At 58.2% G+C, this 24,671-nt stretch overlaps 4 protein-coding genes across 15 annotated transcripts; 1 reads left to right on the forward strand and 3 right to left on the reverse strand.

The window, feature by feature from the left end:
- Positions 1-267: 267 nt before the first annotated feature.
- Positions 268-7,956, reverse strand: SYTL4 (synaptotagmin like 4). 3 transcript variants are annotated; one of them, XM_042890743.1, is made up of 17 exons: positions 7,888-7,956; positions 6,527-6,669; positions 6,218-6,433; positions 5,647-5,756; positions 5,393-5,495; positions 5,145-5,252; positions 4,720-4,849; positions 4,541-4,631; positions 4,346-4,449; positions 4,177-4,263; positions 3,758-3,936; positions 3,499-3,601; positions 2,562-2,723; positions 1,759-1,864; positions 1,532-1,631; positions 719-927; positions 268-544 (listed from the first exon to the last, which is right to left on the reverse strand). In XM_042890743.1, the coding sequence occupies exons 2-17, from the start codon at positions 6,634-6,636 to the stop codon at positions 402-404; spliced, it is 2,061 nt and encodes a 686-aa protein (XP_042746677.1). In that variant the 5' UTR covers positions 6,637-6,669; positions 7,888-7,956; the 3' UTR covers positions 268-401. The 3 variants fall into 3 exon arrangements, with proteins under 3 accessions (XP_042746677.1, XP_042746678.1, XP_042746679.1); XM_042890744.1 differs by lacking the exon at positions 7,888-7,956 and adding an exon at positions 7,112-7,368; XM_042890745.1 differs by lacking the exon at positions 6,527-6,669 and having other exon boundaries at positions 7,888-7,951.
- A 611-nt stretch (positions 7,957-8,567) lies between these two features.
- On the reverse strand, positions 8,568-11,950 carry TRMT12 (tRNA methyltransferase 12 homolog). Of its 5 annotated transcripts, none has more exons than XM_042890730.1 (8): positions 11,876-11,950; positions 11,420-11,528; positions 11,144-11,303; positions 10,871-11,069; positions 10,638-10,788; positions 10,453-10,562; positions 9,428-9,546; positions 8,568-9,356 (listed from the first exon to the last, which is right to left on the reverse strand). In XM_042890730.1, exons 2-8 carry the CDS (start codon positions 11,482-11,484, stop codon positions 8,910-8,912), a joined length of 1,251 nt encoding a protein of 416 aa, XP_042746664.1. In that variant the 5' UTR covers positions 11,485-11,528; positions 11,876-11,950; the 3' UTR covers positions 8,568-8,909. The 5 variants fall into 5 exon arrangements, with proteins under 5 accessions (XP_042746664.1, XP_042746666.1, XP_042746663.1 ...); XM_042890732.1 differs by having other exon boundaries at positions 8,568-9,306; positions 9,432-9,585; XM_042890729.1 differs by having other exon boundaries at positions 8,568-9,350; positions 9,428-9,585.
- On the forward strand, positions 11,721-18,512 carry CSTF2 (cleavage stimulation factor subunit 2). Its single transcript, XM_042890726.1, is given in 16 exon segments — positions 11,721-12,081; positions 12,192-12,270; positions 12,617-12,786; positions 13,080-13,216; positions 13,339-13,458; positions 13,557-13,706; positions 13,818-13,941; positions 14,258-14,320; positions 15,640-15,699; positions 16,297-16,438; positions 16,791-16,857; positions 16,859-16,943; positions 17,228-17,505; positions 17,705-17,830; positions 18,102-18,227; positions 18,328-18,512. Coding segments are annotated over 15 exon segments (2,085 nt in total). The 3' UTR covers positions 18,225-18,227; positions 18,328-18,512.
- Positions 18,513-19,356: 844 nt separating this feature from the next.
- Positions 19,357-24,671, reverse strand: NOX1 (NADPH oxidase 1). 6 transcript variants are annotated; one of them, XM_042890741.1, is made up of 13 exons: positions 23,716-24,671; positions 22,633-22,728; positions 22,199-22,309; positions 22,029-22,113; positions 21,803-21,948; positions 21,547-21,728; positions 21,262-21,400; positions 21,063-21,155; positions 20,730-20,965; positions 20,491-20,653; positions 20,200-20,346; positions 19,999-20,123; positions 19,357-19,917 (listed from the first exon to the last, which is right to left on the reverse strand). In XM_042890741.1, exons 1-13 carry the CDS (start codon positions 23,758-23,760, stop codon positions 19,791-19,793), a joined length of 1,695 nt encoding a protein of 564 aa, XP_042746675.1. In that variant the 5' UTR covers positions 23,761-24,671; the 3' UTR covers positions 19,357-19,790. The 6 variants fall into 6 exon arrangements, with proteins under 6 accessions (XP_042746675.1, XP_042746672.1, XP_042746671.1 ...); XM_042890738.1 differs by having other exon boundaries at positions 20,200-20,653; XM_042890737.1 differs by having other exon boundaries at positions 20,200-20,653; positions 22,633-22,932.

A 24,671-nucleotide genomic window follows, 5' to 3' on the forward strand; every position in this document is an offset into this window, starting at 1 on the left:
GGTCCCAGAGCAAGCACCATACTTAGGGAGGAGGGTGGAAGAGACAACAAGGGAGCAGGTTATGAAACACAGAGGGTGGGAGGGAGAAAACTGGAGGGGAAAAAAGAAACCTAACCACATTTCAAAGCATTGTGCCTGTGGGGAAAGTAGGGAGGTCCCACAAGGGCTCAAGTTCAGCCTTACATTTGGTCCAAATTTGGCTTTCCTAAAACAAAAGGAAAACCCTTTAAGAGAAGCTAGGCCAAGAAGACTTTCTGCCCAAGCCTGTTTAAGAGAAGGGTCATGTTTATTAAAATAGAGGCAAAAAAAAAAAATGAAGTTTGGCACTCATCTGGCCATGCTGCGAGTACAGCCCCAGAGCAGCTGTGCCAGCCCCAGGGTGAGCCCTGGTGTTCTGCTGCCTAGGGCCTCAGCTTGGCCATGGTGGAGCGGAGCTGGAGCGTCCCCTCCGCCCATGAGCCTGGGTACTGGCGCATCTTCTGCCACAGGTTCAGCTCCTCACCCGTGGAGTCCATCCAGTCCACAGCCTGCCCGTTGCTCATGCCTTGGAGAAAGGAGATGGGCACAAGTTACAGCCTATGTCTGCAGGGGAGCAGCAGCTCTGCAGCAGAGAGGCGGCTCCAGGCAGAAGCACTTGCCCAGGGGTTTGGGAGCCACACGGGGCCTCTTCCACTGCAGCAGCAGCCTACCTCAGCCCCTCACCCCCAGAGCTCCTCACCATTGCCCACACCCAAGCGAACACCTCCAAGGAAGTCATTGCTGGACAGAGGCTCCCGGTCCCAGACAGTCAGCTCCAGGCAGATGTGCTGCAGGTCCTCAGGGTTGATGCCATTATAGACAAAGGTATGGTTGTAATGAGGATTCAGAGTCTTCTTCACCACAGGCGTCTTCCTCTTGGAGGCCTTGTTTTTATGTGGCAGGAGGTAGCTGGGGGAAGCATTCCCACTGGAGTTAGCAATACACACGCAGCTAACTTCTCCCTTGGAAGCCAAGGCAGCTTGATCTGATGTCTGCCTTGGATCCCACCTCTCCCCACTGGGCCTGAGAAGATGGGACATGATGGACTGGAAGGAACTGGGTGTCTCCACCCTGGGGGCTGCAAGTAGTCTGCACAGAGGAAACACCAAGGACCAATTGCCCTCACACCAGCACTGTCCAAGTCACAGCTGCTTGGTGACCTCTGTGAAGATGATTTGAGGGCAGCTCCTTGAGCAGCCAGTCCTGGCTCCCAGCTCTGAGCCTGGGAGAAGGGCCAGGCCTGCAGAAAGAGCACAGCCACCTCCCCAGCTCAGGGGACCCCTCTGCACAGTCTCCAATCATGAGCAATGGGCCACAGCCCTCCTGGTCCCTGAACAGCTCCTCAGCTGGCCAAAACCCAGAGTGTTTGTTACCAAGAATTCATCACTACTAAGAAATGAGCAGACAGATATGCAAGGGGTACAAATGCAGGATACTTCCCTCCCCCAGATCTCTGCTGCAGGCAGGGAGCATAGAGTTTTCACTTGCATTCCCCTCAAATACCCACACTCACCCTTTCACAAAGCTGTCCGATGTGCCCCCTGATTTGGCAGCTGTGAGGTTCTTGGCTTCTTTGATCCAGACCTGGAGCTCACCGCCTTCTCCTGCTTTGCCTGAGAAAATCCAAAACAAAACAACACAAGCTTTAATCAATTTTCACCACTGGGAATTTCCAGCATGCCTATAGAGGGCATTAAATAACCCCAGGCTACATAGAGCTCTTGGAGCTCCAGCACTCACCTTTTCTGCCATTTCCAGCCCCGGGGTGCTTGGAAGATGGGATGTACTTCATGGAGACCACCAGCTCCCCTTTGTACTGGGGGAGGCCAACAGCATCCACCCCAGTCTGCAAAGAGGCAATGGCTGGATTAGTGCAGCACTGCTGGGGCAGCCAGAGCAGACACAGTGACAGCTGGGTCAACACACAGCCACTCCCCACACTTGGCCCAAAGGTCTGGTTTCTGCCTGAGATAGCTCAGCCAGCACAACTGCCCACAGAAGCTTCTTTGGAACGGTACTTTGCCTTAACCACATTTCTTAGGAAATTCTGTTTAGCTCAGCACCTGCAGGCTTGGGCCCCAAGCAATGCAAAAGGCTGAGTCTGCAGCAGGAGCTCATAGAGAGAACCAGACTCCTGAATAAATTCACAACAGAAGCATCTGCTGTTGCCATCCAGCTGCACAACATCCTCTCACTGCACTGTTCTGCAGCCCACGACAGGATGTCAAGTCCAATTTCCCCTATTTGTTCCCTGAAGTTGGCTCCCATTCTTGCTCATTGGGGGAGGGAGACGGGAAGAGCTGCAATCTTGGAGCAATCAAGCACACAGAATGAGAATACCTGACTGGGCAGGGACACATCCCACTGCATCACATAGGGGATATGCTGAGAAAGAGGGAAGCTTGGCTTAAACCTAGATCTGCCTTTTCTGCTACAGCAGTGCATCTACCTGATCTTGGCACAGGACTTGTTTGGGCACAAGACTTGCAGCAGCTCCATCACGACCCCTGTGCCCCACGCAGGCAGAGGCAGCGGGTCAGTACCTTGCCGTGCAGTAGCAGGAACTCCTCCAGCTGGCTGCTGAAGTCCCAGGAGTCCATGGGGATCTCTGCCTCCCCCAGGAATGTGTTGCGGCCAAAGCGATCGTGGTGCCAGACTGAGAACTGCAGTGTCCTCGCGAGCAGGAGGGATTTATTAATCTCATACTAAGAAGAGAGGCAGGGAAAAGATTGGTGAGCCGGCAGACTGTGCTGAGCTCAGTGCTGCTGGGAGCATGTGCTGTGCAGGTGAAGCAAACCTCAGAGTGCACCCAGCGCTCACGGCACACAGCCATCCCACTCCTTCCCACCACAGGGAAGCGGTGCCAGCCTGGCGAGCCTCAGGTGGTTGGCGCACAAGAGCTCAACAAACTGACACACTGAGGCTTCTGTGGCAAACTGAGCCACAGAAGCCCAGAAACCAGAGCGCGCTTTCCAGTTCCCTACTTCCCTTCCATCAGAGCGGATGGTGCAGCAGGACTCAGGACAGAGACCAGCCCTCCCCACTGTCCTGTGCCAGCCACAGCAGGGACAGCAGCATGAAAGGCAGTGCTGAGTGCTCCTACTGCTGGGGCCAGCCCTGCCTTATCTCTGCCTGCACAGCCCTGCTGCCCTGCAGCCCATACAGCCCTGGCACTAAGTAGCTTTCTCCAAGGGAAACCAGCTACCTCAGATCAGCAGAAGGGGGGTGGCATAAGAGCCAGGAACATGGGCTGTATGGCATCCAGGGATGTGACAACAGTGATAGCAGAGCAGTGACCCAGCCTAGAAATGTTTCATTCCAGCTTTCAGGGCACAGTATCTAGATGTGCATCCAGCTCAGGGTTTGGAGCCCATTTCCCCAGGCAGGGTGGGGAAGGCAGAACCCAGCAGGGCAGCTCAGCTCGTTGTGCTGCAGCCTCAGGCAGAGGAAAGCTGGCTGCCCTGGCCCATCCCTGCTTACCTTCAGGAGCTCGTTGTACAGCGGGTTTACGGTGTTGCGCTTGATGGTTGTCTTGCGCTTCCCTTGCCGGGATTTGTCAGGCAGGAGGTAAGTCTTCACATACCTGAAGGGAGGAACAGGCAGAGCTCAAGGCAGAGCCCCCACAGACAACTCCAGACCTCCCACTCTACCAAGACCCCTGCTTACAGCTCCCACCTCTCTCGATGCCACCAACCTGTCCCTCCCCACTTTCTGCCACCATTTCCCTCCCAGCACTCACGGGTTGGAGCGCTTCTTGGCCTCGTCCCCATAGGCCAGCTGCCGGCACTCCTTCACATGGATGAACAACGTCTGTGTCTTCTGCTCGTAGCTCAGGGAGAAGGAGATTCCCCCAGTGACTGCGATGTTTCCAAAGTCACCAGCCTCGCTGTAGATGCTGACCATGCTCCCCAGTGTGCTCTGCAAGGCATGGCTGGGCTGAGCTGGGCAGTGTCACCATCCAGGTGGTCCTCAGCACGTCTATTCCTAATCCCTCTTAGCCAGCCCTGCCTGGCTGGGGATGGTCACCAGGTGCCCCCATTAACACAAAGGCTCACTTGACAACAGCTGGGCCTCTGGTTTTTAATCCTATTTCAAGGAATGAAGCTCCCATGGCCCTTCTCCATGGCTTTTCCAGCACGGCCAAGCCTCAGGACTCACCGAGGAGGTGCCGCTGCGCATGCTGCCCCGCGCCACCCGCTGTCGATGGATCTCCACCAGGTTGTCAATGTCCTCCTCCTCCTCATCCTGCAATCAGAGAGAAACAGCTCACATAGGGAGCGTGGGGCAGCACAGGCACGGCCATCTCCAGCATCACCAAGAGTCTCACCAGCTCTGTAGTGAGGCCGGGCACTGACTTGCTCCTGTCTCCCATGGAGCTGCTTTCACCCACAAATTCCTCTGGGCGCAGGTCGATCACTGACTTGGTGTAGTCTGCACAGGAGTTTGTGGGATTAGCAGAGCACTGCTGCTCCATCACAGCACAGCAAGGACCAGCTGCATACCAGGAAGCCCAACCTCTCACCTGCTGGTCTCACCACCCTCCGGGGGTTCTTCTTGAAGATGGCTTCATGATCATTCACCAACGTGCTGCTTCGGCTGCCTGTGGGAGTCTCCTAAGGAAGAAAAGCCCCATTCAGAGAAGAGCAGAGGGGACTCCAAGGGACTCCCAGTGCCCAGCCACAGCTGGGCAGCAGAACACACCCGTCCATTGGTGACAGAAAGCACATTTTTGGAGGGCAGAGGGAGTGTCAGGCTGGCTGCCGTGGGTCCTGCTGGTCCAGCAACCTGCTTTCCCTCTTTGATAGTGGTGGCTTTATCCAGAGAGTTCCTTCTGCAGAGGACACAGAAAAAGCTCTGTCTCAGGCCAGCACTTCAGCCAAAAGCAGCAGGGCCAGGAAACCAGGCTTTAGCTGGGAGCTGTTCCTGCTGTGAGCTCCAAGGAGCCACATGAGCAAGCCTGGAGCAAAGGACCTGCCAGCCCAGCCTGAGGTTTCAGCCTGGAGAGGAGAGCCAGCATCTCCCTCATTAGAATCATAGCAGCAAAGAGATGCAACCAGATTCTGGCAGAAGCCCTCACTCTCTGCCAGGCCAGCACTGCAATGACAATGTGCTTCAGTCTTCCCTACCTGCCCCCCCCGGCAGCAGGAGCAGGTCTGTAGCCATCCAGGCTCATGTTTTCCATGGACTCTGTGTCACTTTTGCCTTCCCGAGGGTCAGAGGCATCAGGAAACAAACTGCAGACAAACAAAACCACAAGCATGTCCTGCTTGGCAAGGAGACCAGCAGTCAGAGCAGGACGGCAGCCTCTCTCCCATCTACTGCACCCAAATGGGCTATCGGTGACTCCCTCTCCAAACACAGGGTTCCTCCTCACCTGGGCACTTTCCGGGGCTCCTGGGGGCTCTTCTGCCAGGCTGCAGAGGAACCAAGCTGTGCTTTCTGCAGGAGTGTCTGTCCCACTGTCTCCCTTTTGCTCGCTGAAAATAGAGAGGACTCAGGAGGGGCACAGTCCAGCTGGAAAGTTCACAGCAGAGCCCAGGGAAAGCTGAAGCACCCCAGAAGGTCACAACCACCTCACTCCGGGCTGGAGGAGGAGACATGGCTCCAGCACCTCCTGGCATGCCCTACCTGCAGACCTGTGCCGCAGAGACAGGCGCACCATGTCGCTGCCCAGCCTGTTAGCAAAGCGGTTGACCCTCTGGTCGTAGAACCAGTCCCCTGTTGTCTTCTTCAGCTCCCTGCGGGGCAGAGGGGCAGTGAGAAACCATTCCCTTTAGCCGCCCATGGAACTGCAAGCCAGTCAAGAGGAGCATGGACAGAAGTGGCCAAGCAGAGGCTGTGCCCTGGACAAACAATGGGTTAAAGTCAATACAGAGTAAGATGGGGGCTTTGCAGGGCAGGTGAGGCCAAGGAGAGGAAGGAAGCCTCGACTGCGTGAAACACGGGCTGAAGCCACATAATGGGGAGACAGGAGCAGGGACAAAGGACAGCCCAGAGCAGGGCATGGCCCAGTTCTTCATCACCCAACCAGGAGCGCTCACCTTGGACAGCAGCCCCATGATGGAGACCAGGCTGAGAACCTAGGGCTGGACCACATGGGTGACTGTGGGGCATTGGGCTGGGGTGAGCAGAAGGAAGAAGGGGAAGGAGGAGCACACAGAAGGCCCATGCCGCTCATCCCCAAACCCCATGTACTCACGCCTCCTTGGTGCAGACTTTGCAGCGCCAGGAGCTGTTGGGGCCATAGGAGCGGCAGTCCCGGCACACCAAGTGGTTGCAGCCCCGGCAGGTGTTGGCCTTGGGGCTGATGCGGCCCAAGCTCTGCTGGCAGCGGGCGCAGGTCCGCTCGCTGTAGCGCTGGCTGCTCCGCTTGGCTCCTTTGCGCCGGATCTCCAGCAGTTCATTCTTCAGGCGCCTGCATAGGGCCCAACAGTGGCAGTGGTCAGAGCCCGAGCACCAAGTAGAGCTCCCAGCTTGCTCAGTCCCTCTGAGCAAACCCCTACCACACCTGATTCTCCTCTCCTCTGCTTTACGGAGCTCCTCATCACGCTGCAGGACCTGCAGGATCAAATCCTTCTCGACATCCGACAGGAAGGACAGATCCACAGCCTCCGACATCACCCTGACCCCAAGCAGCCGGATGCGTATGTACTGGAGGCAAGCAAAGCCCATGGCGGGGTTACAGCTCTGCACCACTCCCTGCTCAGACCCATGCAGGGCTCACTGCCATCCCCACACCACACTGCGGTCCCCAGGACAGCTCAGAGCCTCATCCTGTGCCCCTAACAGGCATTGCATTCTGCTCAGCACGGCTGCACTCCCATTCCCACTCCCAGCCTCCTGTCAGCCCTGCACAAGGAACAGCTCTCTGTGTTTTTCCAGCAACCAGCCAGGCACCTGTACCAGCTGGGTTACGAAAGGACAGGGATGGCAGCTGCAGAAGTGGGAGCTGGCCCCAAAGATGGCAACCCCCAACCCCAGAGCTGGCAACCTCCGGCTCCATCCAGACAGCAGGCAGAGCTGAGCTCCCGCAGGCTCTCGCAGCCCGTTTGTAGGGCAGAGAAGGGCAGGGCACCTCGTGCTCCCAGCTCACCTCCCAGCGCCACAGGCCGGCGGCACCGGTTCTGCTGGTCTGCAGGCAGCCGGCACCACCCGGCACCGGGACGGCTGTGCCGTGCAGCCCGCGGCCCTCCGGCCAAGGGACCTCGACTGCTCTCCTGGGCTTCCGCAGCGGAAAACCCCCGCTCCCGACCTCGCCGAGGACGGCCCTTCCTGTCTGCGGAGCCGCCGCACCACTGCTGCAGCCGTGAGGCCGCTGCCAGGACAGGGGGAAGGAGTCAGCGGGAGGAGGGCTCCCACGGATTTACAGTCTTCGTACGGGAGGGAATTCAGGGCCGTGAGCACGGAGCAAGAGAAGGACTCGCTGCCGACGCAGACAGAGCTGTCACGCCGTCAATACAGCCGCGCCGCCAAGCTGCCCGGTTCGTGCAGAGTTGCGTGACTCCCCGCCCGCCGCCGCCTCCCCGGGACGCGCACCGCCCGGTTCCGCTGGCCAACCCTGTGTTTGCGTTTCCAGTGGGTCCGAGTGCCTTCATGGGAAAGCCGTGGAGTCGGGGCAGAGCCACGACAACTGCCGCGCACGGCAAACCCGGAGGGGTGCGAGCTCGGAACTGCCACACACACGAACACGGGCGCAGTTCCACCGCCCGCACAGCGCAGTACTGCACGGCCGGAGCTTCCCATGCCGTGCCGTGCCACCGCCGGGGCCCGGGAGCCCCCACCCGCCGGGGCCCGCTCCCAAGTCCTGGAGGTGCAGACTCGCAGCTGCGATCCCCCCTCGGTCGCAGCGCAAACCCTCCGCCCCGATACCTGCAGCGGCTCCGGCTCCGCGCGTCCCAAAAGCTCCGCGCCCGACGCACCTGCGCGGCCCCGCCTGGCCCTATGGGGCGGCCCCACTGCCGGGAGCGGACTCGTGGTTCGCTTTCGCCTGCCCCGGCCCCGCTCCGTTCCCTCCTACCGCCTCCTCAGCCTTCGCGGCGGCACGCCTCGATTCTATTGACACACGGATTTATGAGGCTGTCCGCAAACAGCAGCCTCGGCCCCGGACGCAGCCGTGCCCGGAGCTCCGGGGTGCCCTCCCGCAGCCCTATTGGGGTAAGCGGCTCCTCCCTGAGAGCACACATGGGCTGCCACGGAGCCCATCGGCGGCTGCACTGCTGGGAACCGACGGGCAGGCTCCAGGAGAGAGGATGAAGTATGTCGCTTTGCCCCTTTCCACGTTGTTCAGCCCGTGCCTGCACCAATAGGGACACATCCGTGGCACCGTGCTTCCTCTGAGCTGTCGGTTACGTTTGCATTTTCACTAGACACCGGCTAGGGAAATGGGGAACACTTTTATTTCTGAAAAAAAAAAAAAAAAAAAAAAAAAAGAGGAGGAATGAATGGAACAGACCTGTTTGCAGCGTTAAAAAAAAAAGAAAAACAAAAAAAAAAAAAACAAACCAACAAAAACACCTAACAGAGCATGCACCTGACACACCAAAACAAAGCCCAGCACAAACGTTTATTTGAGGTTTATTTGTCCCTGCAGCTCTTCAATGTGAAAACAGGGTTGACAGTGCCAGCACACATCCAAGGCAGTGCGATGTCCCTGCACTGGGTGGCAGTAGGCAGAGCTGGGGTGGGACTATGGGCATCCTCAACTCCATCCTCTGCCATCACATGGTCCCTGTACAGCTCAGCTGAGCACAGCTCCCCTTACACAGCAGCCCTGGACAAGGTGCAGGGGTGGCAGGGGCCCGGCTTGCTGCTTGCACCTGGGACCACGGGATGTAAACCACATCCAGATGGCAAAATCCAGACCTGGAGCCATGCTGGGGCCCCGTGGCCAGCTAGGTGGGTGGCATTGGGCGGCACTCAAGGTCCAGCACAACGTGATGCACATGGGGTGCGTAGGATTTCACTGCCTCGATGTGCAGGATGCTGGTCTGCCATGGCTGGCTGTGCAGCTCTGTCAGCAGCCCCCGGATCCGCACAGCAGCTGCTTCAGCCCAGCTCCACCACTCAGGCCTGACCCTGGCTGCCAGCACTTCCTGCCCACTGCTCTCCATCTCCTCGGAGGCCCGGTGTTCTTCATCCTCCCGCTCAGAGTTGGATTCCTTTGGGAGTCTCTGCTCATCCTTCAGAACAGGAGGCACGGGGCGATCCTCCACGTTGTGGTGGATGTGCAGAACTCCTCCCGTGCCCTTCTTCAGGACGCGGCAGGCCACAGGCCAGCCCTCCTCAGAGCTGGGGATCAGTCCCAGGTTCACCCGGTCAGCCACATCCCTCAGCTGCAGCTGGGAGGAGGAGGAGGATGGTGAACAGGGCCCACAGAAGGGCAGAGCACCATGCCAGGGGTGCTGCCCACCTGCCTGCTGTCCCCAGCGTGGATCTGGCAGCGGTCCTGCACACCATTCAGTGCCAGGTTCCTCCTCAGGGCCTCCAGGGCGTGTGGGTTCCACTCACAGGCATGGGCAAAGGCAGCAGCTGCATGAACCAGGTACGGTAGTGTGAAGTACCCAATCCCTGGGGACAGAGGAGGTAGCAGAAAAGAAGGCACAGGGCAGGTACCCCTTGGGGTCTGCTCTGCTCCCCAGAGGCAGCTTAGGATGTGGGTTACCACCCTTAGCTCTATGCATCTGCTCTGCTCAGGTAGAACTACCCCAGGTATTGGGGAAATGCCTGCAAAATGGACTTTCATTTCCCTCTCATCCCATAAAACCAACATTCATCTTAAAAAGTATTTACAGAGAGACTTATTTCATGGTCTGCCTTTACCCATTAATGCTGCTGTCCTGTTCTGCTCCCAGCTTATGTGGAGGTGTCAAGTCTGGTGTTTGTTTTAATTGATCAAGAGCAACTCTATGAGTTCCTCTTTCTTTCTGTGGCACAAATAGGAAATGCTGACTTTCCTACATACAGAACAGAGCTCTCCACACACAGAAGCCTGATGCCGTGTCCCCAGGCATTCATAGCAAAGGAGAAGACAGACCAGCTGTTTGCTTCAGTTAGCAATAGCTGGTTACAGAAACACATCACACCCAATATACTCAGGACATTTTCAGAAACAACCTCCAGGATCAAAAAGAGGACAAACCTTCTCACTGGATGCAGATGGTTCCTGTGAGCAGTACTAAGTACAGAGTAGTGCTCTGCAGAGACTGAGCACAAGATTGTCCCAAGGATTCAATGTGATCCCAGGAGAGACAGCAGTGCTGAGGGCTTCCAGATGGGGCAGGAGTTCTAAGACAGGTCCCAGACCATTTTTCCAACCCATTTCATTCTTCATGCAGAGTTAATACTGTTCCACATCCATCTGGATGCCATCAGCACCCGCATCACTGCTCTCCACCTGTCCTGCAGAACCCCTCCACCACCCCCAAGGGCTGTTACCTGCATAGAGATCCACGAGCACCTCCCCAGAGCACTGCATCGAGGCCACTCGCAGCTTCTCCGTGATATTACCCGGGGAGAACATACATTTTGTCACATCAAACGTGTACCTGGGAGACACCACCAGTGAGAGCAGCTCCCTCTCTCAGCTTCAATGCTGTGTCCCACGTCACTGCTCCTCTTACCGAATGCCATTGTCCACATGCTCCACCCAGCTGTTGTGGCCCAGCAGCAGGGTGACACTGGGGGAGCGCATCTTATCTGGCAACACCCGTCCTCGCTTGGCCAGGCGCTGTGCACCCAAAGCCGAGGCGACCGTCTCCCAGAGCACAGGGCCTGCAATGCAGCCATGCCGGGAGCACTGGGAGATGCTGGCAGGCCCCCATAGCAGCTCTGTGGGCAGCTCCGCTCTGCTCACCCAGCTTTGCCCACAGCGCAGCACTGAAGCTGTCCTCACTCAGCAGGATCAAGTCTCCATGCCGCTGCCAGGTGCGGGGCACATCGCACTCCAGCTCTTCTGACCAGCTCTCTCCCAGTTCCAGCAGCAGCCGGCGCAGCTCACAGCGCAGCTTCTGGGCGGGCGGCTGCACGCTGGCAGCCTTTGAGGGGACAGGGTCCTGCAGGAGGGACACGGTGAGTGAGGCCACCAGCCTGAACCTGTGCTTGGGAGGAAATGCAGGGCTGTGCCCACCTGGATACAGAGCAGCCGGCAGGGCGGCCCCTGCAGCTCGTTGTCCTGCAGCCACTGCTCCGCTGCCTTCCCCTCCAGCACAGGCAGGGCCACGTTGCCCCCCAGCACCTTCTGCAGCCGGTACCGGGTATCCAAGAGCTGGGCCTCTTCCAAACGCTGTCTGCAGGGCCAGGGCCGCCTCATGCATTCCTTTCCCCCTGCAGCCTCCCCAGTCCCGCTGCAGCCAGAGCACAGCGTGGGGACACCTCAGGGGCCCTCGGCTCCCTCCCAGCTCACCTCAGGTGCTGGGCAAAGCGTGGCTCCGTGACCAGCGCGGGGATGGTGCCACCCCCCGCAGCCATTGCAGAGAACGAAGAGATACGGACGGCCAACGGGGACGTGGCACCTACGTGTGGGATGTGGGGGTGCTGAGCTCGGAGGGGGCACGAGGGAGATGGGGCTGCGTGGGCACGGGGGACATTGAGGGACAGGGGATCCAAGGGAGGGAGCACCGAGAGATGGGGGGCTCAGAAGTGGGGGACGTTAAGGGATGGGGGGCACCAATGGATGTGGGCACCAATGGATGTGGGACCCAGGGATGGAGAGCACCACAGGGTGGCGGACCCGGCGGGTGATGTCTCATGGCCCAGCCCTGCCCCGCACCGCACCGCACAGCCCCGACCCGGAGCCGCCCGGCAGCCCCGTGAAGATCCCGCTCCGGGCCGCTCCCGCACTCACGTCCCCCAGTCCTACCGCACAAGCCGCCGTTTCCCTCCGGAGCGTTTTCCGCTCGTGTTCCGCCGCCGCCACGTTAGGTGAGGGCGGAAGTGGGGGGGGGGGGGGGGCGCGGTGCCGCGCGTGGACCGGAAGCGGCGCGCGGCGACCGGAAGCGCCGGGCAGCAGGGCGGGGCTGTCGGTGCGCGACCCGGCCGTGGACCGCTCCCTGCGCTCGGTTTTCGGTGAGGGCCGCGCGGCGGGGGGCGGCAGCGGGCCGGGCTGCCCGAGTTGCGGCTCTGCGGCTTCCCGCCCTCCGCTCCGCGGGCTGAGCGCCGCCGTCTCTCTCCCGCAGTGGGGAACATCCCGTACGAGGCCACAGAGGAGCAGCTGAAGGACATTTTCTCCGAGGTCGGACCCGTGGTCAGCTTCAGGTGAGAGCGGTTCTGTCGTCCCCTCTGCTTCCCCTCCGTGCGGGGCTGAGCGGTCTTCAAACGGACAGGAGGGAGCGAGGCCTGAGCCCGCGCGGGGCCGGCAGTGTGCTGGGGGTGCGTGAGGGCCGTGCTCCGTGTTGAGAGCTAGGGATAGAGCCCGAGCATTGCGGCGTGTACGTGAGCATGCTGTATCCACGGCCAGACCAGCTGCGTCACTGCATCCTAACTGTGCTCTGTTGAGAGCTATGGGTTGAGAGCTCCTCTATTGAGGAGCTCTGAGGGGATGTTTACTCACTCCCAGCTGCAGGCTGCCCTCAGTGGTGATGGCTCTCCTCTTGCTGTGCAGGTTGGTGTATGACAGGGAGACAGGAAAGCCAAAGGGATATGGCTTCTGTGAGTACCAGGACCAGGAGACGGCCCTCAGTGCCATGCGGAACCTGAATGGACGGGAGTTCAGTGGGAGGGCCCTCCGTGTTGACAATGCAGCCAGCGAGAAGAACAAGGAGGAGCTGAAGAGTGAGTCTGAATTCTGTGCCAGAGAACGCTGATGCTGTACTGGGCCTGGCCTTCTTGGCATTGCAGTACGTACCTGGCTCTGTGAGGCTGGCAGAGCTGGCCTGCTCCAAGTGACCCAGCAAACAGCTTTGCAGAGGGGGTGTGGGCTAAGGTTGTTTTCTCCTTCCAGATCTCCTTGCTTTTGCTGCCTTCCATTAATGGTATAGCATTACCCTTCTTATGAGCAGCCAGTTCTAAACACTAGCTCAAACTGCCTTCTGAGGTTGCGGCTTATATCACAAACTCTGTTGCAGGCTTGGGCACAGGTGCACCTATCATAGAGTCACCTTATGGGGACCCTGTCAATCCTGAGGATGCCCCTGAGTCCATCAGCCGTGCAGTGGCGAGTCTGCCGCCCGAGCAGATGTTTGAGCTGATGAAGCAGATGAAGGTGAGTGAAGAAGGGAGCTATGCTCCCTGCTCTGTGCATGAGCACCTTCTACCACAGCTGCCTGTGCCCTGATAGGCCATATCATGCCTTACTAGAGTGCTGATCTCTATGTGTATTCTCAGCTGTGTGTCCAGAACAGCCCCCAGGAAGCCAGGAACATGCTGCTGCAGAACCCCCAGCTGGCTTATGCCCTGCTACAGGCCCAGGTGGTAATGAGGATCGTCGATCCAGAGATTGCACTGGTTTGTCCCTCACTGTCTTGACTGAGGCTGGTAGGATGTTGGCAGCAGCCTGTTGCGGAGAGTGGAAGATAACTTCTTTCTCCTTCTTCTGCTTCTAGAAAATCCTGCATCGTCAGACCAGCGTTCCTCCTCTGATCCCAGGCAACCAGCAGGCTGTGCCAGGACCTGGGCCAGGACCAGGACCCGGGCCAGGGCCTAATGCCCAGATGAACCCACAGAATACTCCATCATCCCAGCCACAACCCATAGTAAGAGCCATTGGGGCACATGTACCATGCTGGGGAGCGGTGGCATTACCAGCCCAGGTTTCCCAGCTGGGCTGACAGGCTTTGCTGAGGCCTGGTTTCTCTCCTGGACAGGGTGGCATGCATGTAAATGGCGCTCCCCCTCTGATGCAGCCGCCTATGCAGGGAGGAGTGCCAGCCCCAGGACAGATGGCAGCTGCTGTGCAGGGCCCTGGCCCTGGCCCCATGGCTCCAGGAGGTGAGTGTGTGGGTTTTGACTGAGCGGTGTCCAGGCTGCCCTGGGCATGTGGGTCCTGCAGACAGCCCCACTGTATCTTCCCCTAACCATAGAGCTGGGCCCCATGGGAGCACTTGTACTCCATGCAGTGGTTGTGACTGCTGTCAGTGGCAGTTCAGAAAGTTGGCTTACCTCCATGGGCAACCAACAGCAAGAAAATAAATCTCCAGATGTTGCCCCAGGAGCTGGGAGGGGGTAGTTATTTGGGTCCAAAGGAATGAGTTGGTTGTATAGGGACAACAACAAATGTGTCTTACCTCTGCTTTTTTCCCATCAGGTGGATTGCAGCCGCAGGTCGGCATGCCTGGAGGAGGGCCCGTGCCATTGGAGCGTGGACAAGGTACATCAGAGGTTAAGTTCATGCCATGTATCACGTGAACCTTGCTCCAGCAGGAGCCCAGGCTATGGGTTCTGAACAATGTTGCACAGCGAGCTGCCTCACACCTCTGCCTGCTATGTGCAGCCTTGTTGCTGCTGCATCTGGTGACATGGCAGCTCCTATAGCGCTGAGACACGCCTGAGTTTGTTTGCTTAGGTGCAAGGCTGTGATAACAGCTCTCCTGCGTCCAGGACTCCAGCCTAGGCACCAGTTTGCTTCCAGTTTGTTCTACACTGTGTTGTGCAGATGCATCCTGGAAGCCAGGAGAGCTGCCATTCCACTGGGCGGGATGTGCCTGTGTTTTCTATCTGTCTATGAGCCCCTGTCTGTCCCTATGCTTGTGCAGGCAGGCAGAGCTTGCTCTTCTCCAGTCCCTGCCCTGCTTCATTGCTGCCTGGATGCTGGGAAGCAGCTATGCTGCTGCAGTGTCTGCCTGTGTCTTTCTGTGCCGTGCCCAGCAGAGGGAGCTGGGTCTTCGCTTTTGCTTGTGATAGTGAGTACGAGGCTTGGCAGGGAATTCTGCAACGGGCAGTTGCTTGGCCCTCACTCCCTCTGCAGGCACGGTCTGTACAGCCCAGCCCTGGAACTGGATTCCTTACCATTCAGCACTGAGCGGCTGCCCCGTGCTTAGGGCAACCAAAGTGAGGCATTCCTGTTCTTCCAGACATGCAGGGCTCTGACATCTCCGTCGCCTAGATTTGTATCTCAGATCTTGTGTCAGCAGAGTGGCAAACCTGTTCTGAGTTCTTCCAGTCTTAAGTGTCCTAAAAGCAGCTGACTGTTATTATTCTCAGAGTGAGCACCATCGTCCCAAGAGCAATCCTGCAGTTCTTGGCAGTTTCACTGATACCCAAAAGGTTTTGAAGAGCAGACAGAAAACCAGTGCTGGGGAGTGCCCAAGGCAGCTGCAGGCAGGGACAGGAGCTGACTTGTTGTGGGCTGCAGCAGGCCCTGCAGTGTGCCAGTTCTCTTGGCAGGACTTCCTGCGGCAAGATTCACTCTGCTCCCTGCATGTTCACAGAGTGAGAAAAGAAAGGGCTGCGCCCAGCCTGGCACTTTGTGCCGAGCTGCCTTCCATACCTGCGGTGGCAGACGTGGTATTGGTGGAAGTTGCTGATACAGCCAGACTGGCAGCATCTTCTCAACAGGTGTCCTGGGGGATGCCAGGGAGCAGAGGTGATCCTACAGGCCAAGACAGCACCGTCCCCAAGGCTGTGTGCATGTGTGCATACACTATTTACGTGTCTGCTCTTCTCCCTCTTTTTCTGCTGCTTGCCCAGGGACCCTGCAGCTCTCGCCCGTGGGACCTGCCAGGCCTGCGTCTATCGAACGCGTTCAAGGTATCGCGGCACTTGCCTGCTCCAGGCTGTCCTGGAGCTCGTTGTGCAGTGTGTGAGAGCAGCTGTCACCACACTGTGCTCACGGCCGGGGACTGGAATCACTCCGTGTAGCCTGGCAGGGTTAGGAGGAGGCAGGATTTCCTCTGGGGGCAGGAGAGGAGAGCAAGATAATGCTGTGCAGAGAGTCGCCAGTGGAAACGAGTGCCTCTTTGGAGAGGGTCTTCAATTAGGATCCAGCCCACTTAGGCACTTCTCTGACAGGAGCTTTCCTGGTCTTGCTTTGCACCTGGTCTCACATTGGCCCATGCTCTTAGGATTGCCAAGGGGCACCTGCACTCTGAGCACCTGGTGTTGTAAGAAGCCTGAGACAGAACCAGAGGGGGAAAGAGAGTGATGTAATGAGCATCCAGGGAAGGGGCTTCTGTGCTCTCTGGCCTTATCCTAGGAACTGCTCCCTCAGCAATCAGCACAGCCTACTTGCCTGTGTTGGGAAGCAGAGAGGCAGTGCACGTCCCAGCCCTGAGGGGGCTGGGGGACGGTCTCAGCGCAGCAGTGGTTGTGCAGGTCCTCACAAGTTCTTGTATGTCTCCCTGGCAGTGCCCATGCCAGACCCGAGGGCCCCTATGCAGCGTGGACCTCTACCTGCTAGTGGCCCGCCGCCCCGAGGCCTTTTGGGAGATGCCCCGAATGACCCTCGTGGAGGGACCCTGCTCTCAGTCACTGGAGATGTGGAGCCCAGGTGAGGGGAGAGGGAAGGAGAGGAGCCCCTTGCACTGTTCCCTGCCCAGGGGTGACCTCACTAAGGACAGGGATGGCACGAGCCTTCCGGGAGTCACTGCTGCCTGGTTGGAGGCCTGTGTGCTGCCAGCCATGGGGACCAGTCCCCTTCCCCAGGGATGGGGCATCCCCAGGGTGCTATCAGCAGCCCTGTGACATGGGACTGACAGCATCCATCCCTGTGCAAGCCTTGCCAGCGGCCGGCTTTGGGGGCAATCCCAACGCTCTGCCCAGACCGTGCCAAGCCAGTGTCTGATTTACTCTCTTGCTTTTTCTCCTCCTCCTGCTTTGCTCTCCTCGTCTCTCTGCATCAGAGGTTACCTTGGGCCACCCCACCAAGGAGCCCCTATGCATCATATGCCTGGCCACGATAGCCGTGGCCCCCCCCCATGAGATGAGGGGTGGACCCATGGGAGAACCCCGACCACTGATGGGAGAGCCGCGGGGGCCCTTGATGGATGCTCGAGGTGAGAGAGGGGGCATGAAATAACGGGTGGCTTAAAGCATGCAGAGGGGCAGAGTGGAGCTCACTGACTCAACTCAAGACTTAAAAGGGGGGTTGGGCAGAGAAATGAACCTAAGGCATGAGGAACAGTCCCACAGAGTGAGGGGCTTCTTCCAGGCATGTCTCCTTTTCCCCAGCCCTACATCTTGGCATTTGTCAGCTTCCCAGCAGAGAAGGCAGTGGGCTCAATCCCATAAGTCCATGGCACTGCTCCCTTCTACAGCTTGCCTTGTCGTTCCTCTGCAGTTGGAAGAGATCCCCGAGGGCTGGAGCCGCGAGGATTGGAACCACGAGGGCTGGAGCCCCGGGTGATGGAGGCAAGGGGCCTGGAGCCAAGGGGCATGGAGCCACGGGTCCTGGAGCCACGAGTGCTTGAAGCCAGGGCCATGGAGGCCAGGGTCATGGAATCCCGAGGCCTGGAGCCTCGAGGGCCTGGTCCCAACCCACGTGGCCCAATGCCAGGTGGCATACAGGGTCCCGGACCACTTAATATGGGAGCCAGCGGTCCACAGGGGCCCCGCCAGGTACAGCTCTGTGTGACTGACTGTGCACTGATGGTGTCTTGTGGGCAGGGCTGGGTGAGAGGTATGCATGTGACTGTTGGAGGTGGAAGACCTCCTGCAGAGCAGCGTGTCCTGGAAGTAAAAAGACTGCTTTATGTTCCTGTGTCTTTGGCTGAGTCCAGGAACCCCTCAGTCCTTATCCTCTCTCTTGTACCCATAGGTTCCTAACATGGCAGGGGCTGGCATGCAAGGAGGGGGCATTCCTGGGGCAGGGGTCCAGGGAGCTGGTCAGCCCGGAGGCTTTAGTCCTGGACAGAGCCAGGTCACCCCCCAGGATCATGAGAAGGTGAGTGAAGGGGTGGGAAGGGGTTAGATAATGAGAGTAGTGCTTTCTGTGTGCCTTACCATGACAGAAGATAACCATGCTTCAGAGAACTTGTTTTCTTTCCTGTTGCATTTAGAGCAGGAGGTTATTCTACCCTGCTCTGCTCAGAGCTTGGGCAGCTCCATGGTCCTGCTGCAGAGGAAACTTAATCCATCCAGCACCTCTTTCTTGGCTGTGGTAACCCATGGCTATGCTGGCTGAGAGCAATTCTGACTCTCCCTTCTCTCCTCAGGCGGCCCTGATCATGCAGGTTCTGCAGCTGACAGCAGACCAGATCGCCATGCTGCCCCCAGAGCAACGGCAAAGCATCCTTATTCTAAAGGAGCAAATCCAGAAATCCACGGGGGCACCCTGACAGGTGATGTCCTTAAGCCTATACCTGCTCCCCTGCGGTGAATCAGAGTGCTGTTCAGTGCAGGGTGGCCCTGCTAATGCTCACTTCCCTCCCCTTCTCACAGGCCTGGCAGGTGTGTGATGGGCAGAGAAGGTGCTCCATGGCAGCCATTTCCTGTTGTTTGAGTTGATGTTGCGTTTAGGGAGAGGTTCCTCCTTGCCACCCGAGGTTTTCCCTCCCAGTTCATTCCTTTTTCTGTGTGTATATTTTATGATGTTTGAAATAAAGTGGGAGGAGGGTTTGAGTAAAGCCGTGTCTCAGATTGCCTTGTATGGTCCCTCATAGACAGGAGGACTGCTGGGAACAGCCTCGCCTATCTCTGTCCTGGGCTGAACCTCTCAGGTTCTTCACCATTTTCCCAGCAATACAGGGGCAGGAGCAACTGCTGGGATTTCTTGTTTACTAGGAATCCATTAGAAAGCACCTTGGGATGGTGAGCTGAGCAGGGGCAGCACATGGAAGGAGGCAGTTACATGCAGGAAGCTAAAATTGTCATCTGAGGAGACAGATGGGCTATCAGGCTTGGGCAGCAAGTGTTGGGGCTAAGGACGCTCCGGGGGACCATTAAGCATCATGGGTACTCTTAGCACCTTTCAGCTGGAATGTGCTGGCTACCAAACAGGGTGAGCTGCCCATGGAAGGTGTCTGGCTGGTAACAGCAGCCTGTGGGCCAGGAAACAGTGGGTGCCCCATTGTGCAGGTCAGTCCGGCTGTGCCCTCCTCTAGGGCATGACAGGGAGCTCAGCTTTCTATCCCTGTTGACAAGAGCAGAAGGGCTCTGTATCCAATTGCTGTATCGCTTACCACACCTGCCTGCCCTGGGAGGGTGTTTTTCTCCTCCTTTGTGCATATGCTTGAGCAGAATTAGTTATCTTTGCACTTGCCTGTGTGCTGGTTTGTGCCTGGTGGTTGGTGCAGACATGGCTCTTTGGTGCTTGTGAGCGTCTGTAGAGAGAGAAGGCTGGCGGACAGCCATCTCCACCACCCTACACTTCTCCCCCGAGGGTTTATTGCCTTTTTATTGCAGCCCAGTAACGGGGGGCAAACAGCGGGCTTCCTTCACACTTGTACAGATTGAGACACCACCCATGGCTTTTATTGCAAGGAAAAACAAGTTTAATTTACTATTTTATGGAGAGGGACACTTAAATCTGGAGGGGTGTGTTTGGCCCTTAGTGCCCTGGTGTCACGTCTGACCCCACCATCTTGCCCAGCCTGCTGGGCTCCCCTTGCCTCCTGCTGGTCTGCACCTGTGTGCTGCTCCGGTCCATCCCAATGCATGTCTCATGGGGGGCTGTGCTGAGAGCTGGGCTCATTTCCCCTCACAGGGACCCTTTGTAGGGTTAAGGAGGCAGCAGTCTGTGAACCCAGAGTTTCTTCTTATGAAGGATGATTTCGCTGTCTTGCCTGGTTCTCATGCAAAGCTTTTCAGCTGATGCTCATTCCAGGCAGAGTTGCTTCAAAAAGGGAAGTGAGAGCAGCAGGCTGGTTATTCTCTGCTGCCCGTGGTCCCATCCTGGCTCCCGCTTAAAAGTTCTCCTTGTTGAAGTAGAATTTGACCTTTCTGGGGTCCAAGCTGGAGTGCTGGTGACAAGATCTCTGCAAGACCTTTGCCAGTGCCTCCGGACCACACAGGAACACACCAACCACCGACCTGCATGCAGCGAGGGGCTGTGGGTGTTGGGGACCAGGCGATGCCTCCTGGTATCGACACCCCAAAGCCCCCATATCTCACCTGGGGTGGGCTGTGGCCACCGTTGAGAATTCAATGTCCCACCTGGGCCTCCCAAATATGGTTTTTTGCCTCAGGCCCGTCACTGCGTCTGTGACTGTGTCAAAGTTGAGTGCTGCATTGTTGGCCTGGGCAGAGCAGAGAGAATGAGTACCACAGCCACCACCAGCCCCCTGCAGCCATGCCCACCCACAGCCAACTCACAATGCTGGTGTCCCAGCCGGTGAGGAAGAGCCGGTAGGTGAGGAAGTCTGCCTTGCCAGACTCAGCCATCTTTTGCTCCAGTGAGGCAAGCAGGTCATTGAACCAGGCGAAGGCACCCGTGTCTCGGCAGAGCCAGTAGAAGTAGATCTGGGATGCAGTAGCATGGGGAAGAAGTGTTACTTGAGATGGAGCAAGAGAAGGATGTGATATCAAGCATGAGGAAGCCAAGTGCTTCTGAACATGGAGAAACCCATGGTGTGGGGTCAGCTGGTCCCACGGGGCTCTCAGTACCTTCTTGGTCTTGAGAGTCTGGTCATTCTGCTGGAACCTATACCAGATGGACTTCAGGATAGAGGCAAAGGGGGTAACGCCGATGCCTGCTCCCACCAGCATGGCCACCTCGTACAGGAACACATCTTCACTGGCTGTGCCAAAGGGGCCGTCCACTTCGATCCTGGCCAAGGGAGGGCCTGGGTAAGAAGCATGGCCTCAACCCCTGGGGGGCTCCATTGGTGTTCTCTCCAGGCTACCTGGGAATTTCCAGCTTCTGCTGCTGGAAGGTGTCAATGATGCGCTCCGTCCAGTCCCCAGCCGCCCGGATGTGGATGGAGAAGAAGTCCTCCTCAGGTGCTGAGGTGAGGGTGAAGGGGTGCCACTCCAGCAGGGACACAGCGGGGCAGTTGACAAAGATGTACTGTCCCACTTCCATGCGGAAGCCCTTCTTCTGCATCTGCAGCTCCAGCACTTTAGCGGGGTGCATGACCACCTGTGAGGCCGGCAGCAGGGTTCAGTGCCCCACATGGCCCTGCTGCCTGTGTGGCAGCAGCCCCTGCCCTCCTCCATGCAGCCACTGCACCACCTACCTTGGTGACGACCACCTTCTGGTGCGCGCGCCAGATGCGCAGGATCCTCTCAAAGATGTAGAGGATGATGGGAGCCAGAACCCACTTCCAGGACTGTGGGGTGGAGGGGAGCAAGGGGTTGGAGCCTCCCAGGCCATCTGCTCCTCCTAACGGAGTGTGCTAGGGCTTGGGGTTTCTGCAGCCCCACTCCCATCCCTACCTCTGCGGGGATGCTACCGAACTCGGGCTCCTTGCAGCACTCCTGCCTACATTCCTTGGGTTTGTGCACCAGGAACTCAGCACAGCGCTGTGGGTGCACCTCCTTCATGCTCTCCTCCGTCTGCCCACGCACCAACCCGCTGCAGGGAGGCAGTGTAAGGATGGGGCCCCCTCCCACTGAGGACTGCATCCAGGTCATCCTGGAGCAGATGTGGCCACCACAGTGGCTGTTTGTCACCATTGCCCCTTGTTCTGCTGCTCTGGGAGCCTGCAGGAAAAGCCTTACGCGACACCGTGGATGACGAGGCCAATGAAGTAGATGATGAAGAGGTGGTGTGTGTACCAAAAGACCTCAAAGTAGTTCCTGCGGATGAACTCAGTGGAAGATGTGACCATGAGGATGAGCGCCAGAGTGATGATGACCCCGGTCAGCCCTGGGATGGTGGTGAAGGCCACGTACTCGACGGTCTGCAGAGGTGGCAGGAGGATGGGGTCAGGGTAGGCACAGGGCAAGGGGTTGGCAGCAGTGGACCCACGCTCACCGTCTGGTTGGAATGGATGGGGTTCAGCCACTTGTTGCTGTCCTGCAGGTGCATCTTGGAAAGGACAGCAGACAGGCTGCCATCGTTGGCTTGCTGGCTGTAGTTGTAGCGCTCCAGGTTGAAGAGATGGGCAATGGTATGCACAGCTGTGCAGGGGAACAGGCGGTCACCCGCTGTCACCCCACAGGGCTCGGGGGGGGACAGAGGGTGAGCAGCAGAGTGCTACCTGTGAACAGGGCCAGCGCATAGGCCACCAACTTGTGGAAGGTGAGGTTGTGGTCAAGCTGCTTGCGCAGCGTCCTCCTGCAGCACTGCAAAGAGAGGTGGCAGGGTTGGGATGGGGATGGAAGCAGGGATGGGGACAGACATTCTGTGGGACTGCCCATGGGCACTCACCGAGCAGCTCCCGCGCAAGAAGGAGAGCAGATTGCGGCAGACGGGCAGCAGGATCAGCATGCTGTTGAAGTTGAGGCACTTGGCCGATGCCCGGGCCCATGCCAAGGCAGACTGGGGAGATGGAGACAGGGATGGGTGATTATTGCTGTGTCAGGGACAAGGTGCAGCTGCCTGCAGGCTGAGTGCCCCAGGATGGGGTGGGGCAAGCAACACTGAGCGGGGATCAAGCAATCTGGTCTGGGGCTGTGGGATGGGTATTGGTATGGAGCGATGCTGGGATGGGAACAGAGATCAAGGAAGGGATTAGGATGGAGCAGAAGTGAACTGGAAGAGGACAGGACAAGGAAGGCCTCTGGGGTGCTGCAGCCGCTGCCTTGCCGCAGCCCAGCCAGGAGAGCTCCAGGGCAGGCAGGGTGCTGCTGGGAGCACCTTACCCCGAGGATGGCCCTTGTGTAGAAGTACTGCTCGTCCCGGTCGAAGAACAGAAAGTAGTATGTGAAGAGGAAGATGTTGATGCCCAGCCAGGCCGCCTGCAGGGGAACCAAGGACTGTGAGGAACTCCAGCTCCAGGACCTCTCACCCTGCAGCACATGGCTGCAGGCACGGATAGAGGGCATCAGCGCAGTGCATCCCATTCCACTCCCTTACTCCTGAGGCATCACGGGTGAGATGGGACACGGGAAGAAGGGTGGGAAGGAGTGTTGCAAAATAACTGTCCCATCACTGCCATCCTTCTGCATGCACAAGGAATGAGGAAAGGAAGATAAAGGAAATATCTGTCGCTGAGAAAGGGAAGGGCCTGGGGCAGATACTGAGCCGGAAAGGTCTAGGAGGAGGAAATGCTGCAGGGATGCAGCTGTCAGTCCTCACCATGCTGCCAATCCTGCAGCACAGCCGTGCTTCCCTGCACTGCTCTGCGCTGCATGGGAGCTGCATTTTTTGCAGAGCTCCCAAAACCACTCTGCCCTGAGTTCTATTTTTCTTTAACAATTTAAAATATGCAAATATCCCAATTTCCTGCACCTGTCCCCATCTCCCCCGTTTCCCAGACGTTTCAGCCTGCTGCTATTGCAGCAGTGCTGTGGGTGCTGCAGCTCCTCCAGCACCGAGCAGCTCCATGAGAGGAGAAAACCCAAGTGGGAGCCTCCCTGCCCACAGTAGAGCGGAGCAGCGGCAGTTTCAAGTTTTGCACTCTCCATCCATTGGTTTTGGATGCCGCAGAGAGGGATGCACTGCTTCTCTACCTCACTGTGAGCAGTTGGGGATTTTGGACATTTGGGTTGTGAGGGGGAAGAGGCATACAAGGAAGAGGCATACAAATAACCCCTGAGCACTGGGGGCCACCTTTCCTTTCAGCCTAGGAGTCTTTACATGAGATCCACAGCCACCACTCGGCACTGTGCCCATCACTCACACAGAGGAGTTCTTTGTTCCTCCATGGATGACAGAGCCAGGACAGCTCCCAGTTTCCCCCCAGCCCCTCCAGCCCCCCAGCAGCCTGAGCCCCGTGCACTCACAAGGACGGTGGCCGAGAACCAGTGGTTGACCAGCCAGTTGCCCATATTGCGATGTCTCCGTCCACCCGCAGCAAATGCAGCCCGCTGCCGCCCGCCCGCGTTTTATGGAGGCAGCAGCCCCAGGAGCGGCCCCGGGCCTGGGAACGGCGCTGCAGGGATTTTCCCCCACGGTGTCTTGGAGGAAATGCCGCACGGTTTCAAAGGCTCCTTCCAGGAACGCCGGCTGAGCCCGGAGCCGCGGCCCTGATGAGGTACCGGGGAGCCTTGTGAGGGGTCACACGGGGTCTCACGTGGAGCTGGCACAGCAGAGAGAGGGACGTGGGGGCACGGCCCTGCTTCTCCCCTCCCCTGTAGCATTTGGGGACGGAGCGTGCTTTTTTAAGGCAGGAACTTCCTGCTGGCAGGGGATTGAAGAGGACTCTGCTTGGCAAACACGACCCTCCCTGGCCTCTCCTGGTGACTTTTCACGAGAGGAATTGCAGAAGATGGGAGACATCCCAGAGCACAGCAGTGCCACTGTGCTGGTGCCAGGAGCCAGCCAGGGATCATCATGCCAGTGCAGCGTGTTTCAGTTGTGCACCCAGTGATGCTGAGCACCCTCAGCAGTGACAGCCCTATAAATTGCTGCTGGGGGGTCACACTGCAGCAGAATCGTGAGCACTGCGATGTCCAGCACCGCAGCACCCACACCTCATGCCAGCACGGCAGTTGGCACCTGGTGGCCAAAGGAACAGGTTGGGCAGGATCACGCTGTGTCACAACTGGGGTCACTGCCTGCTGACAGCCAGAGCTGTGCTGGTGGAGCAGCAGGAAGAGACCCACAGCCTCCCTGCCCCTTATCGGCTCCATCGCAGGACAAGTGCAAGCCTGCAGCAGCTGGGAGAGATTGGGCTGTGCTGCTGAGCCTGCACTGCAGCCCCCAGCTCAGGGACATAGTTTGGTTCCCTGCCCAGGTG

Source organism: Lagopus leucura, unplaced genomic scaffold, assembly GCF_019238085.1.
Source record: "Lagopus leucura isolate 7727_CA_CO unplaced genomic scaffold, USGS_WTPT01 97-32_obj-0_obj, whole genome shotgun sequence".
Taxonomy (NCBI): Eukaryota; Metazoa; Chordata; class Aves; order Galliformes; family Phasianidae; genus Lagopus; species Lagopus leucura.